This window comes from Choristoneura fumiferana, chromosome 25 (assembly GCF_025370935.1).
Source record: "Choristoneura fumiferana chromosome 25, NRCan_CFum_1, whole genome shotgun sequence".
Classification (NCBI taxonomy): Eukaryota; Metazoa; Arthropoda; class Insecta; order Lepidoptera; family Tortricidae; genus Choristoneura; species Choristoneura fumiferana.
In genome coordinates this window covers 4316088-4330737 of record NC_133496.1, presented here as the reverse complement: position 1 = coordinate 4330737, position 14650 = coordinate 4316088, and the positions used below count along the sequence as shown (strand labels likewise).

Genomic DNA, 14650 nt, shown 5'->3' with positions numbered 1-14650 from the left:
CTGAAACAAACGAATGACACGGTTAATGTTTCAGCGAGGAAGTTCAGTCACATGAGTGAAACGGAACAGAGACGTAGTTTTGTTTTGGAATAGGGGGCGAACGAAGCAAACTTGAAGTCTTGAAGGTCATAGGTATCAGTCCGGGAATAGCAGGCGACATTTCATTCCAGTTTTGCTGTGCGAGACAGGAAATTTCTGAAAAACGCACAGTAGAGGACTGCCAACCATTTAAATGGTGAGGATGGAAGATTACATACATGTATAATGTGATTGTATACTTGTACGGTGTTAAAAAAATCCTGTACGATAAATTTACCCATACTAATTTTAACAGTGGTATGTGTTTTTGTTGATGGTTAACAAAACAATACAATGACTCTTTAACTTGAGCTTTATTTTCTTTTATTTTTTATACTGTACCGTTTTTTCCAAATAAACGTTAACGTTACTGATAAGTAATAAGAAACACATTAAAAATAGAAAATTAAAAAAAAATGTTTTGTACGGAAAAGTCTTATTGTGATTCAACTTCCATACAAAACTTAAATTAATTCTTACGAGCTAAAATATTTAACCAGTTATACCTATCTAATTCGTAATCACAACCTGTCTTAGGCTGTGTTTCCACCAGAGACGTGCGGAGATGTGTTGCGAGGAATGTGTTTTTTATGAACCAATTGAAACTCTACATTTACCTATCCTCGCACAGCACAGCTCTAGTGGAACACCTAAGCGGATAGGATAAGGAAACTCACTCACAAACTTTCACATTTTTAATATTAGTAGGATGGGCTGCCCGCCCATTGCCACTACAACAAGCTTATTCGCTGTGTACTAAGATATTTCGCGGCAAGTGTAGTAGTGTCCTATTAGGGCGTATATTCATACTGTGATGAACCTTGTCTCTGTTATATTTCTTTACCTATGTCGCTCAGTTTACTGATTTACTCGGGTAATAGGAATCGGCGCACAAAGGCTGGTACATTCTGATAATGTGGGTCCATGTTAATTATCTCTCTACTGATCTAGAAAGGTAAGATGTTATTCTCGATTCTTTTCTCGAGATTAGACATAACGTGGCCGGAAGTTTTACAAATGAAGTCTTTCGAGTATACCTAGTTAACATCATCATCATTCCGGCATGTAGGTATACGTCCCTGACAGCGCCATCTACACAATGATACGCAAATTACGTGTCTTATTGATGATTTACAGAAATGTCACCGATTGTTTGTAGCAAATCAAGCAAATAAACCAAGTAGTTCTTGAGGGAGCTAACAGAGGGCGCTTAGGTAAACCAACTTTTCGGGAACAATTTTTATTGTAATTACTTTTCAAAATAACAAGCGAAGAAATCAGACCTCTCGTATTTCACTGGCATCACTCCATCCATCCACGAGCCGACAGACTCACTGGTGGGCACAGATCTCTTAGGATGAGAGGGCACAATGTTTCCTTTTACATTAAACCTTGAGGTAAATTTAAATTTCAAATCTAATTTCGCACATGTATTTCGAAAAATTCAGAGATGCGAGCCCAGGTTTGAATACATGATCCTCTGCTTGCGGGGTCATTTATTACTTAAAAAGTGTAGTAATCAAGAGGAGAGGCATTTGCCCAGCCGTGGGACACTATTCCAGGCTGGTTAAAAAAAATTTAAACCAAATAAGTTATAGTTTCAATTCTAATTGCTTCTCTCATCCACTCAAAGGTTGACTGGTAGAGATCCCTTAATAATAGGATAAGTTCACCTTTGTACATATACATGTTTGTCAATTGTGTTTGTTTACTTATTTTGTACAATAAATAGTTTACACACATACATACATACAAACCTAAGCTAACTGAATGCTCATCTCAACCACTCAAAAATACCTAGTAAAGATTCCTTAAAGGTTTAAGTTCGCCTTTTTACATTTATCTCAACGTTTGTTAATTGTACTTGTTTATTTATTTTGTACAATATTGGCTCTGTGCACGACATCAGCGCCACCTAGCGTCCGCAACTTTTATGGCTCTGATGCTCTGACGTTTTGAAATTTCATCGCGACGTTATGACAAAAATCAAACCTATAACGTATTAATTTATAATACAAAATTACTGTGATACCGTGATTTGGGTGGACAAAAGTGTCCAACAGTGGACGTCCTACGGCTAAGATGATGATGATGAAACGTAAAACTGGGTACCTCCTTGAAAATACAAACTGAAATATAGATGCATAGAAAAACCAGAAAAATAAGACCAGCACTGGGAATCGAACCCAGGTCCTCGGTATTCCGTACCGCGTGCTATACCGCTACACCACTGCTGGTCAACGGTACAGACACGAATTTCCCCTATGCACTTCATATCTCAGCTTGTTTGTTTCTTATTTAGCCACTTAAGCAGTGACGCTAGCGACACCTATACCGTAGCCCTCATCGAGAAACTTTCGGCACTCCATTGGAACCCTACTATAATTAGCTGTTGGGTACCTACTATAATTATGGTGTGAACAAATTGTGGCGCAGAATGTCAATGTTATTTACGCTCAAAGCATATTGGTTAAACTTTACTCAAAGTGACATGTGTATCCTGTTTATGCGTTGTATTTGCAAACTAAAATCAACATAAACTACGTAAATATTGACATTCCTTTGTACAATCAACTAGTTCTTACTTTGTACAGTCAAGGACATCAATATAAATTACAAGCTTTTGCCCGCGGCCCCGCCCACGTGGTATTCGGTTATCGCGCGCTATTCCCTCGGGAACTGTGCATTTTTCCGGGATAAAAAGTAGCCTATGTCACTCTCGGGCCCATAAAGTATCTCTATGTCAAAAATCACGTCGATCCGTCGCTCCGTTACGGCGTGAAAGACTGACAAACATACAAACACACTTTCGCATTTATAATATTAAAGTATGGATTAAACATTAGTAAACCGGGCGGGACACATTGCTCGCAGGACTGATGGCCGATGGGGTCAGAAGGTTCTCGAATGGCGTCAGCGGACCGGGAGACGAGCTGTCGGTAGGCCTCCCACAAGATGGAGCGACGACTTGGTTAAGATCGCGGGATCGCGTTGGATGCGGTAAGCACAAGACCGGTCTGAGTGGAGAGCCTTGGGGGAGGCCTATATGTCCAGCAGTGGACGTCTTCCGGCTGACATGATGATGATGACCTGCATGCATTCATACATGCATGCCTATGGTCGATGTATACATGTATTTGACGCTATGGCAGTATAGGTATTTATGCCCTCGACTGTAAGGGGTGTGTCAAATTAAAACAAAATAATAGAGAAAGGTAGAAAAAACCGGCCAAGTGGGTCAAAACTCAGTTGCAAGATTTGACCCCCACATACATAGTACATACAGACAAACATCGCAATTTCAATAAAAGCTTATAAAATATACGTTACTAGACACAGTGAACTTTGCTTCAGTTCAAGGATAAGCCCCCAAAACACTGAGTTATGCCGCAAACTGTCAAAAGTTTGATTGGACGACGGACGTAAAGAAAATCTTGAGGGTACTTTAATAAACATATTTTTAAGCCAGGGTTGTTTTGAAGTGGATCTGTGATCTGAAAACAACTAAGCTTTATAGAAATAACTGGCCCTCGCGAGGCCACTATCCCGCTATCGCTATCTCGAGGGAACTAAGAAATTCCGGGATAAAAACTATCTTGTGTCCTTCCCAAGGACTGAAGCAATCTCCTTACTAAAATTCATCTAAATCGGTTCTGCGGTTTAAGCGTGAAGAAGTAAAAGACAGTCAGAAGTTACTTTCGTGTTTATAATACTAGCTTTTGCCTGCGACATTGTCCGCCAGAAACGCGATTATCGCTATTATGCGGAAATTATGCGATTTTATAGGATAAAAAACAACTCTGTCCTTCCCAGGGCCTTAAGCAATCTCCATAATAAATTTCATATAAATCGATTTAGCTGTTAAAGCGTGAAGAAGTTACAAACAGAAAAAGTTAATTTCGCACTTATATTATTAGTCAGGATAAGTAGGTATTATTCTTTAAAGTTCTGTCCAATTTTGCCTGCTAATTCAATGTAATTCAGCGAATCTTTTCTATAATCGTTTCCATCAAATTTGAAAATCATCACTCTAAAAGTCACTCTAAACGAAACAAAATAAGGTCAAACAAATGCAAGCGCTTATCTCAAATGGCCATAATAATTATTTAAACCGAAGTTGGGCCATTCAACTTTTTTACCGACACTAATTTGGTAACGCAGGAGACGCCCAAAGTGTCGGTAAAATAGTTGATTGGCCCAGTTACGCCCGTTTGTCAAGAGCTGTAATCGGATACGAACTCCTTTATCGCCGTTTATTAAAGCTGTCCGCAAGACGTCATTTGGGGTTGCCAACTTATTATTACCGTTGAAAGTAGCAACGCTGTCACCTGGCTGTCACAAAGTTAGTAGGTATGCGGTTACTTTAGTTTTGGTTGGATTCGCGCTGTCATCGTTCATCCACCATTACCTCTCATATTTCGTTTTCTAGAATTTTTTTACCGCACAACGGCAAAAACTACTAGACACTGGCAAAATTGTCCTCCAATGGACAGAGCCATATTTTTTTTTTAAAGAAACAACAATAGTTTTGGTTCATATCATTCGATAGGCGCTGTCATCGTTCATCTACCATTTCCTCTCATATTTCGTTTTCTAGAATTTTTTTACCGCACATCGGCAAAACCTACTGACACTGGCAAATTTTATTATTAATAATAATAATACTTTAGTTTAATTTTTCGCCACCGGCAAAGTGAATTTGGCGTAAGTGGTTTTGCTGTGCTCAAATGGCTACATAAGGAAAGGATTCCACAACAGAAGTTTAAATTTCTTTTTGATGCGTCAGCATCTTTTTATTTTTTTTAGGGTTCCGTAGTCCTACAAGAAAACCCTTGTAGATTCACCACGTCCATCCGCGGCTTAGTTTAGAGACTTTTAGTGCTAGAAAGCTGTGTCATGCTGCAATTATAGTGACCGGTATGAAATAATCTAAACAATACGCAACTACCCTAAGACATTTAATTTCAACATATATTTGCAATTGTCAACTTTTAGACGGGGCTTAGTAAAAGAGAGATTCGAAAAATTAGTTATTTGTGTCACAAGGGAGCAAAATGTTGTATTTATGGCGAGGGCGTACATTGAATCCAGAATGTAGCGAAGGATTCTGCAATAATAGAATCCTGAGCGTAGCGAGGGATTCTAAAGTAGAATCCTGAGCGTAATGAGGGATTCAAGTGTTAACGCCTAAGATGAAAATAAATTTGCTCCCGAGTGGCTCATACAACTTTTCAGACCGAGCATTAAGAAACTTGAAGAAAAACAATTCTAAATATTATTAAAGAACAACCAGCATAAAAAAAGCGTGGCTTTACATTATCAACTTCAAAAAATGGAATTTGCAATAAAACACTTAGAATTGCCTCGAACAGAAAAGTTGCACTTTGCTCCCTCTCGTCAGGAAGGAAAAGTTACTTTTCTGAAGGAGAGGTGTGAAAAGTATAATTGAGCCTATTCTCAATTCTGAATAAACTGCATTCAATGAACTAGAACAATTAGTGCTCACCCGCGACCAGGTCTCAAGGTCATAAGGCTTAAGGTCGCGGGTGAGCAAAGTAATTGTTCTAATTCATTGATATGGACCTCCGCAAAGTACTGGCCCTTTACTAGGAAGTGCAAAATTCGAGCTTCGTGTCTTGCCGCCCCGCTGATACTTATATTATTTAAAACGAGAGTGAGAGGGACTACGATACTAAATTCGATTTTCGAATTTCGTAGTTCAGGTTTTCAGCTATTTATTTAACACTTTGTGTATAATTTATTTCGGGAGTGAACAGTCTGCTAAAGTTTTTTGTTACTATTTCTGCTAATCACAAGGTCTAATTTAAAATACCCAACACAAACTACTTACAACAACTTGAAATATCGACTTTACAGATAACATTTGATCCAAATTGAAAATCGAAACACGAACTTTTAGACCGGTAAATATAATAAACTATCACCGTATAAATTCTATCTAATGTGACATAAACCCGTTCAATGACTTAAACATAATGTTCATTAGGTAATAAACCTGGTCATGTGCGAAATATTGGTGCTGGCCGCTTTTACAGACTTCAAAAAGAGGAAGTTGATACAAAGGTCTGGGGTAACATTCTGGTCGTCCGTCTAGGATTTTCTCTGCAGGACGAAACTGTTGAAAATGATGATGTTGATATGTTAGTTTGGATGACAATACAAGAACACTCAATAAAATGTAGTCAGCAAAAAACTTGTGTTAATAATGCATGTTTTAACAAAACTTATCCAAAATACATAAGGCGCGCAAAATCCTTACCCTATCGTCTTTGCTTAAAAAAGGGAGCACTATCTGATAGTGCTGGTATCTGCTAGTGGTAGTATTGGATAAGTTATTGTTATGCACATGATTAAATATTTTATTATCTTTTATATGCGACCGCCTAAAAAACATAACGTAAAATCGTTGTTAATACGTGTGTTACCGTAACACACGCAGAATTGTAAAAATGCTATTTATGGTAATACCTGTGAAATTTAGTATCTGTAATTTCGGAGTTTTAATTGTTTACTCGTAAGAAGCCGTGAGATCACCCACCCAATGATGATGAATGACCTATATTTAATTCCTGAAGTTCCCAATCCGCACTGGGCCCGCTGGGAACTACGGCCCAAGCCCTCTCATTCCGAGAGGAGGCCTGTGCCCAGCAATGGGACGTATATAGGCTGGGATGATACTCGTAAGAAGCCGTGAGTTAGGGTGCTACTTAGTTGCAAGCGTGGTGTTAGTTCTGCTGTATTCGGTTTTATACCCACAAAAGTCCAGTTTGTGTCACTCGGCGGATCAAAATGAGTTGTACATAAAGAGGACTTTTGTACGAAACCAATATTACGCGACCGAAAATACGCGACTCATAACTCAAAAAATTACGTTTGTTTGGCCCTTATCCTAAAGATTAATAAAAACAATTTCAAGCTTAACATGTGTTTAAAATTTAACGTTACCCAGTAACAGTTATTATGTAATAACTGTTTAGACACGTCGTAAATGTCTACTTCAAATTCAAAACATCGTCGCGTCTGTTGTAATGGGATTTGACTTCGTATCCCGGATCGGACGTGTTACATAAACCTCAGTTATAAGCTTAATGCTAATGTGCGACCTTGTTTATGGCCTTTTGAAATGCTCAGAGTCACGTGGAGTCACGCAACGAGCTATAATGCTCGGAGTTTCTTTGCGCGATAGAATCCTGTAGCCTTAGTGTACGAGTAAGTTTTCGGTTACAAAATTAGTCTCGATCGCGTTCGCGCTTAAATCTCAATTTGTATGGAAACACGAACAGCGCCTCTAGCGGAACGTTTGCGATGTTCGTGTTTCCATACAAATTGAGATTTTAACGCGAACGCGATCGAGACTATTTTGTAACCGAAAACTTACACTAAGGGGCTGTTTCGCCATCCATTGATTAGTGTTAACTGACGGTTAAATGTGATGCCGTCTCCGTCTATTCGAACAAAACAAATAGAGACGGCATCACATGTAACCGTCAGTTAACACTAATCAATGGATGGTGAAACAGCCCTTAAGGGTACTGAACGCGATTCGCCGAAGAACTGTCACCGACAGCTCTAAAAATTATTCACTGTGTATCAAAATTCTCTTCTCTCTTCTAAGTCAATACACTGTTGACAGAATGGTTATAGTTTAGCGCTACTATTTTTGCTATTTTTCCAAGATAAACACTGACTGTTGTCTTTCCCGTGCCTAGAACTATTTCCATACCAAATTTCATATAAATCGATTCAGCGTTCAAGTGTAAGAGGTAACAAATAAACAGACAGATGGACAGCTACTTGCAGATTTGTCTAATACCTTCAAACGAGCAATTCTTGTATATATTATATTTCGAGGATCTTATTATTGAGTTTTAGCCCGAGAAAAGCTCGGTCGCCCAGGTACTAATATTCAAGACGTATCGTGCCCGCTTAACAACGCGTTTCTAGGGTTCCGCACCCGAAGAGTGACAATCGGAACCGTCAGAGACAAACTTTTCATGCGCGTTCGATTCGCACTTTCGATTTTTTCGTCATTTTTTAAAACAGCTATTGCCAGTTTCCACAATAAATCCACCTTAAAAATAAGTTTTCAACAAAAAGTGGGATCGCCCAAAAATTTCATTTTGTGTGGAAACACGAACAGTGCTAGCGGAACATTGTGTGTTGTGTGACCATACAAATCATTTACGACAGCTGTCAAAAGTCACAAGGTGACAGCCAACAATGCCTTTTGGGTCAACTATTAAATGTGATGCCGTCTCCAATATTCGAACAAAACAATAGAGACGGCATCACATGTAAATATTATGAAGTATTTCCCAATTTTTCAAGTTTGCTTACCTTACTATCTAATCTGAAATATCAATGCTATTATCTTGAAAGCAATGCTAATTAATGTGAACCAAATAATTTGTTTTAACAATCATTAATTTTTCATGTAGCTAAAAAGTTTACCCTACATCAATTTTCTCAATGAACAAATTAACGAATTTGGCAGAGAATTCCCGCCCATCCCAATACCCCCAATACCGCCGAGGTTAAAAGCCTAGTTTGCATCTCACCTTACTGCACTTGGTGCTAGTTGCGAGCTGATGGTGCCGTCTCGCCACCACGCACGATATCCTGGCGTAAACATACACCATGACGGCCATGGGGAGGAAGAAAGACCCCATGGCTGAGAAGACCACGTAGCCTGGGTTCTGGTTGTAGCGGCAAATACCGCCTTGGTTGTGGCTTGGTTCATACCTAGAAGGTAAAGATAATAAATAAAATATGTACCCACTTAACTATTTTAAATATATTTTCAATACAAGATATTTAGTGATCCGTACATGAAGGGTAACAAACGGATCCAAATTAGTATACATAATGTGTATTTCTTTTGCCGCTTTAAACTATAAAAAAATGCAGGAAGCAGGGGGTAGCTAGATATATATTGTAGATACTGTTCATAGTATGTTTTGAAATTTCTAAATTTGTACGGAACCTTTGGTGCACGAGTCCGACTTACACGTGGCCAGTTAAAGTTTACTGATTGTACCTCCTTAACTATTATTGCGAGTGAAAAGGGCCAAAGGGCCAGATAGTTGGTCAAGAAGCTGTCATCTAAACTTACTTAAGTATTCAACTTTTTACAATTTACAACTTTCAAAAGCACTCGCCAACAGGATAGAAATTAAAACAGTTAATTTTAAAACAGCATTGCTAAGTGTTTATAGAATGACATCTAGTGTACAATCATTTGCCAAAAATAATAAGACAGTCAGAACAGCCGAAGATTATAAAACCGGCCAAGAGCGTGTTGGACACGCCCAAAATAGGGTTCCGTAGCCATTACGAAAAAAAGTAATATTTTTCTAAGGATTTCGTATTTTGTACGGAATATTCCGAGTTTAAGTACATTTTATACTTTATATTTACTGTTAAACTACTAATAATTCTCAAACAAACTTAGCCGTTATAGTTTTCCTTGAAGTTTAATATACTTACTACCATTATGATTTTTTTTTAGATTTTAGAGGGGGGGGCTCGATTTTAATGAAAATTTGCACTTTAAAGTAGAATATTTCACATACAAATCACTGAATCGAAAAATCGTCTTAGCAAACCCCTAATGGTTTTAAAATATCTATCCAACGATACCCCACACTATAGGGTTGGATTCATAATAAAGATAAGCTTCTTATTTCGAGGGAATTTTATACAAATATTAGCACATGAAAAAGAAAACTAATGAGACATAAGGTTCTCCAAAGAAATTGCAATTACATTATAAGAAGACAAACTTTTTTTCTTGAGCCAGTACTTTTTTTTTTAAACTTGGTAAATATGTTCTCGTTTTTGTTAGCTTATCACTATTACATTCCGCAAATACAATCTGAAACATAGATGCACAGAAAAACCAGAAAAAGAGACCAGCGCTGGGAATCGGACCCAGGTCCTCAGCATTCCGTGCTGCGTGCTTAACCCCTTAATATGGATACACCCTGAAAATAAATAATATTTAAGTATTTATTTATGGAGTTATGCAAAATCAACCTAACGCAATCCGTTCATTGCAATTCACTACTCACATTGAAAAGCAGTCTAAATAAAGTTGCGTTTGTAAAATAAAATTATACATTGGATAACTACAATTTAATGACAGGGTATATCCATGTTATGCGAACTCCAAAAGCTTACCTTTTTCAAGTTCTGCATGGTGATTTGGTGATGATAATTATGGCAAACAACAATGTTCACTCTTGAGCACTGTCCAAGAGTGATGTCAAAGACTTAATCAGTAAGATACACGTTTGGCCTCATCCGCACTTTTCATCAGGTGAGAAGAGAATAGGGGGCCAGGCATAAAGTACGTCTCACCTATTTTCAACATTTTCAGCCCCTTCACCCCTTGTCATACGTACCTATTGATTATTTTGTTCCTGTATGACAAACCGCCTGAAAATATGTGACAAAATTTATGGACGTCCCCTAGGGGTCAGTCTAGTCGGGGGGGTACTTACCATCCAAACATAGGCGGGCAAGTGATAGCCATCGCGGAAATCCAGACGAAGAAAATCATAGTCAGCGCCAACTTCTTAGACCTTCGTCTTCTGGAGTACGACAAGGGCCGTGTCACAGCCAGATACCGGTCCACGCTGATGGCGCAGAGGGAAAGGATCGACGCTGTGCAGAGCAGGATGTCCAGGCTTATCCAGATGTCGCAGAGGATCCAACCGAGCTCCCATTTACCTGTGAAGCGAGGATAGAATTGTTGAATCAAGCTGCACTTTTTCGTCAGCTTTTTAACCGACTTCAAAAAAAGGAGGAGGTTATCAATTCAGTCAAACTAATACGGTATTTGACTGTTTTGTATATGTTTTATAAATTACAACTACACAATGCCTGTTATCGAATAGAAAAACAATTTTTAAGCTACCTTTCAAATAACAAAGTTATAAAGGTTTGAAATTCAAGATTAGACAGAAGCATGTGACGTCACACGCCAGTACCGCCATACTTGTTGCATAGAGAAAAGCATTTGAGAAAGAGACAGGTATATAGATTTTTCAAAAAATCACTATAAATCCAATTTTCAACCGATTTAAATTTTCTCTTCGCTATCTGTATATCTATATTTTCATAATTATATTAAGATATGGCAAAATCAGGATTTGTCAAATACCGTATTCTTTTCAAAAGTTGCTGAATGTCGTTCAGTTTGACAAGTAAGATCTTTGTTTTAATTAATTGTTCCTGTTAAATTTTCATTCTTTTTTAGTATAATATCCTTTTTTTTCCACAAGTACATACCACCGTAATAATTGAAGATAATATTTAAAAAAAAATCGCCATTTGGTTTGCTGACGTGACATAGCTACATCTAAATAGGCTAAGTACATTCAATAACCGCATCGACCCAACAAACGAAAATATTTTATTAAACCGGAAATTCTGGACTTGCCTCATAAAATACAAGACGTAAATAACTTGCTTCTAATAAAAACGGATAAAGGAAGAGGAATAAAAGTTGACCTTGTCTGCTTTAGGTTTTATTAGCAAAATAAGTTCCCTAAAAGCTTTCAAGCACTCGATAAAATCTGAACGTTATCAAAATTCGTTTATAGAAAGGGCTCTCTTGGGGTTCTGAATAATTTTATACAAAATGGCGTAGACTGCTAATATTTTTATTTGCATTTGACAAGACTGGTAAAAAAACTCAAGGCTAGCAGACCCTATCCGTCTTAATCAAGTACAAAATTGAAAAATGAAGCCATTTTTTTTATCACTAAATATTATTGTTTATGTTTAATGGGACTTACTAGATGCGTCATACATAAAGTTATGCGTGATAAAATTAGGCGTATTTATATCATACTTATTAGGTATTATTCTTTTTGAATATTATGCCACTTCAACGCTATGCGTATTATTGAACGTTATGCCGAGTCCGTTATATATAATATACATTTTCTTGTTATAACAATTAAATGTTATGTCAAGTTAAATGTTTGCCCAGAGATTCCCTATACCGGGTCTAATATTTCACACAAAATAAGTCACGGATTAAAACTAGTACCTACACAATATTTATCGATGCAAAATAGTCTTTCAGACTGAACAGGTAAGACAATAGAGCTATAATGGCCTTCAAGTTTCTCATTTTAGCCATTAACTTAAAGCTGACGTGAAATTGATTTTATATAGAAGCTAGACAAGCTGGAACAACGGAAAGTAATGAACAGTTTCAAACTAGACTTAAGGTGCTCAAGTTTCATAGCGGAAAACCTCGTTTTATGGCTTAACATTTCTGAAAGTAAAGTCCACCACATTGGTTTCAGTGACGGCAACCCTGACTAAAATTATTACAACTATTTATTTTGTAAAGCTGACGTAACTGCGCTAAAAACTTGATTTATTTCCTAGCGCGAGCCCTAAAGGTACATTACACTGTGATACCATTATGGCCGTAATAGCAACGTGTCATATATTCTTTCATAGTCAAAGTCAAATTCAGAATATCTTTATTCAATTTAGGCTGTAACAAGCACTTATGAATGTCAAAAAAAATCTACCACCGGTTCGGAAAAACCTCTGTTGACAAGAATCCGGCACGAAACTCAACGAGGCATATTTTTTTTAAACAGATTTACAATGTTATTAAATGATATCTCACAAGTACATCACAAGTATTTAACACAACTTTATTTTTAACACAGTAGGTTCGCTATTTGAAGGCAGAGGCGTCTTTACCTATAGTGCAGGGTGTGCGTTGCACACGGGCGCAGCGGTGTTAGGGGCGCCGGCCGCGGCACTTTGTACACTCACCAGCACCAATATCTGACACAACAAGCGTGTAGAAATATCTGATGCGACTCTATTTCTAGGGCCGGAAGGACGTGTCAGATATTTTTGCACGCTAATGCTGGTTACTGTACCTATTCCATTTTGACCGTGCGCTTCCTAGATGGTGATAAGTAATATTTGCACACGGGCGCTACATGGGCTAAAGACGCCGCTATTTGAAGGGATCGCTAATGCGGATCGGAATTATTTCCAAATATCCCTGTCTATGATATAATCATTAACTTTATAATTTATTTTTATTTATTCCTCTTAATGGCGGCCATAAGGCTTGGGCCAATGTCAGTTAAATTAAAGATAAATATATTCTTCTTATGCATGTTGTACGGTGATTGTAGTTTTTGCAACTTGATAGCAAAATTCCAGAAACCATGCGGAGACCACTTGCGCATTAAGAAATGTCAAACACGAGAGCAATATAGAATTTTGTGATCACTGTTCACTGTCAAGGCTAATCGCCGCATAAAACACTATCAAAATTATACTTCAACTAGCCAAAGAAGCAGAAATACCAAAATTAGATATCGTCTACATCCGCCATGTTCGAATGCTACAAATCGAATCCCTAACTTTATAATACGCCTTTGATATTAATGTCTTCTTGACAATAGATCTGACTTTCGTATCCGTTTCATTTGTAATATTTTTTGGAATTTTATTATAAAAACGTATGCAATTTCCCAGAAACGACTTTTTGGTTTTGTATCGAAAACTATTGGGACTATCACTAGTACGCTTCCTAATCAACCGTGGCCGTCGCGTGTCATGTACCTATGGGCTTGACGTTCTTATTACGGTCATGGCACGATACGGTGTAATGTGTTGAGACTTTAAACTGTAGTCTTCAGCAAGACAACTTCGAAGCCAACGAACTGAATAGATACAGAACTAACTCAAACCGGTACGTTAACACAATGATTATAATCAAATTTGAACGACCTAAGTTTACCGTTGACTTAATTGAAACACAAGTAAGCCTTTATCTAAACATGTCTCGCTAGTAACACGATTTGTGTTAGTTGGTAACAACGTCAAGTTTAACCCAGAACTTAATATGCGTAAGAGTTTACAAAATTGGAAACCTAAAGGGACTTTTAAGACGGGCCTAAGTTTTGGAGCCGAATTCCCTCCCTGCTTGAAAGCTATAATCTGGTCGTCTTCAAATACTCCATTATTTTTAAAAGTCGCTGAACTATTGTTATTCAGTTTGAGAAGTATGATCATCATCATCATCATCATGTCAGCCGAAAGACGTCCACTGCTGGACATAGGCCTCCCCCAAGGCTCTCCACTCAGACCGGTCTTGTACTTTTCGCATCCACCGCGATCCCGCGATCTTAACCAGGTCGTCGCTCCATCTTGTTGGAGGCCTACCGACAGCTCGTCTCCCGGTCCGCGGACGCCATTCGAGAACCTTTTGACCCCATGAGAAGTATGATATTATGTTTTAATTATTTGCTCATATTACAAGCCACACCTAGTATATATATTTTTTTCTTTAGTGTAATTAAATTTTAGATAGTTATACCTAGATCCTGTATTAGTTTTGGAATTTAGTGGCTGTTTACGGAGGGGGGCGTTGCTACCTGCGACGCAGTTTTTAACTTCTGCGGGTGACACGTTTTTCATTTTTGTAATGTACTTTACCAAATTGTTACAGTTCCTACGAGTTTGTAGTGGTCCATCGTGTGTGCGTGCGGGCGTGCGT

The 14650-nt window shown here is 38.0% G+C and overlaps 1 protein-coding gene across 4 annotated transcripts in view; it reads right to left on the bottom strand.

The window, feature by feature from the left end:
• Positions 1-8657: 8657 nt before the first annotated feature.
• Positions 8658-14650, bottom strand: part of LOC141442455 (probable G-protein coupled receptor No18) — a gene marked incomplete at its 3' end in the record, with an annotated part of 67478 nt that continues 61485 nt past the window's right edge. For all 4 annotated transcript variants that reach the window (XM_074107455.1, XM_074107456.1, XM_074107453.1 and 1 more), the window contains 2 exon segments: positions 8658-8841; positions 10602-10830. In XM_074107455.1, the coding sequence (XP_073963556.1) occupies positions 8658-8841; positions 10602-10830 (413 nt within the window).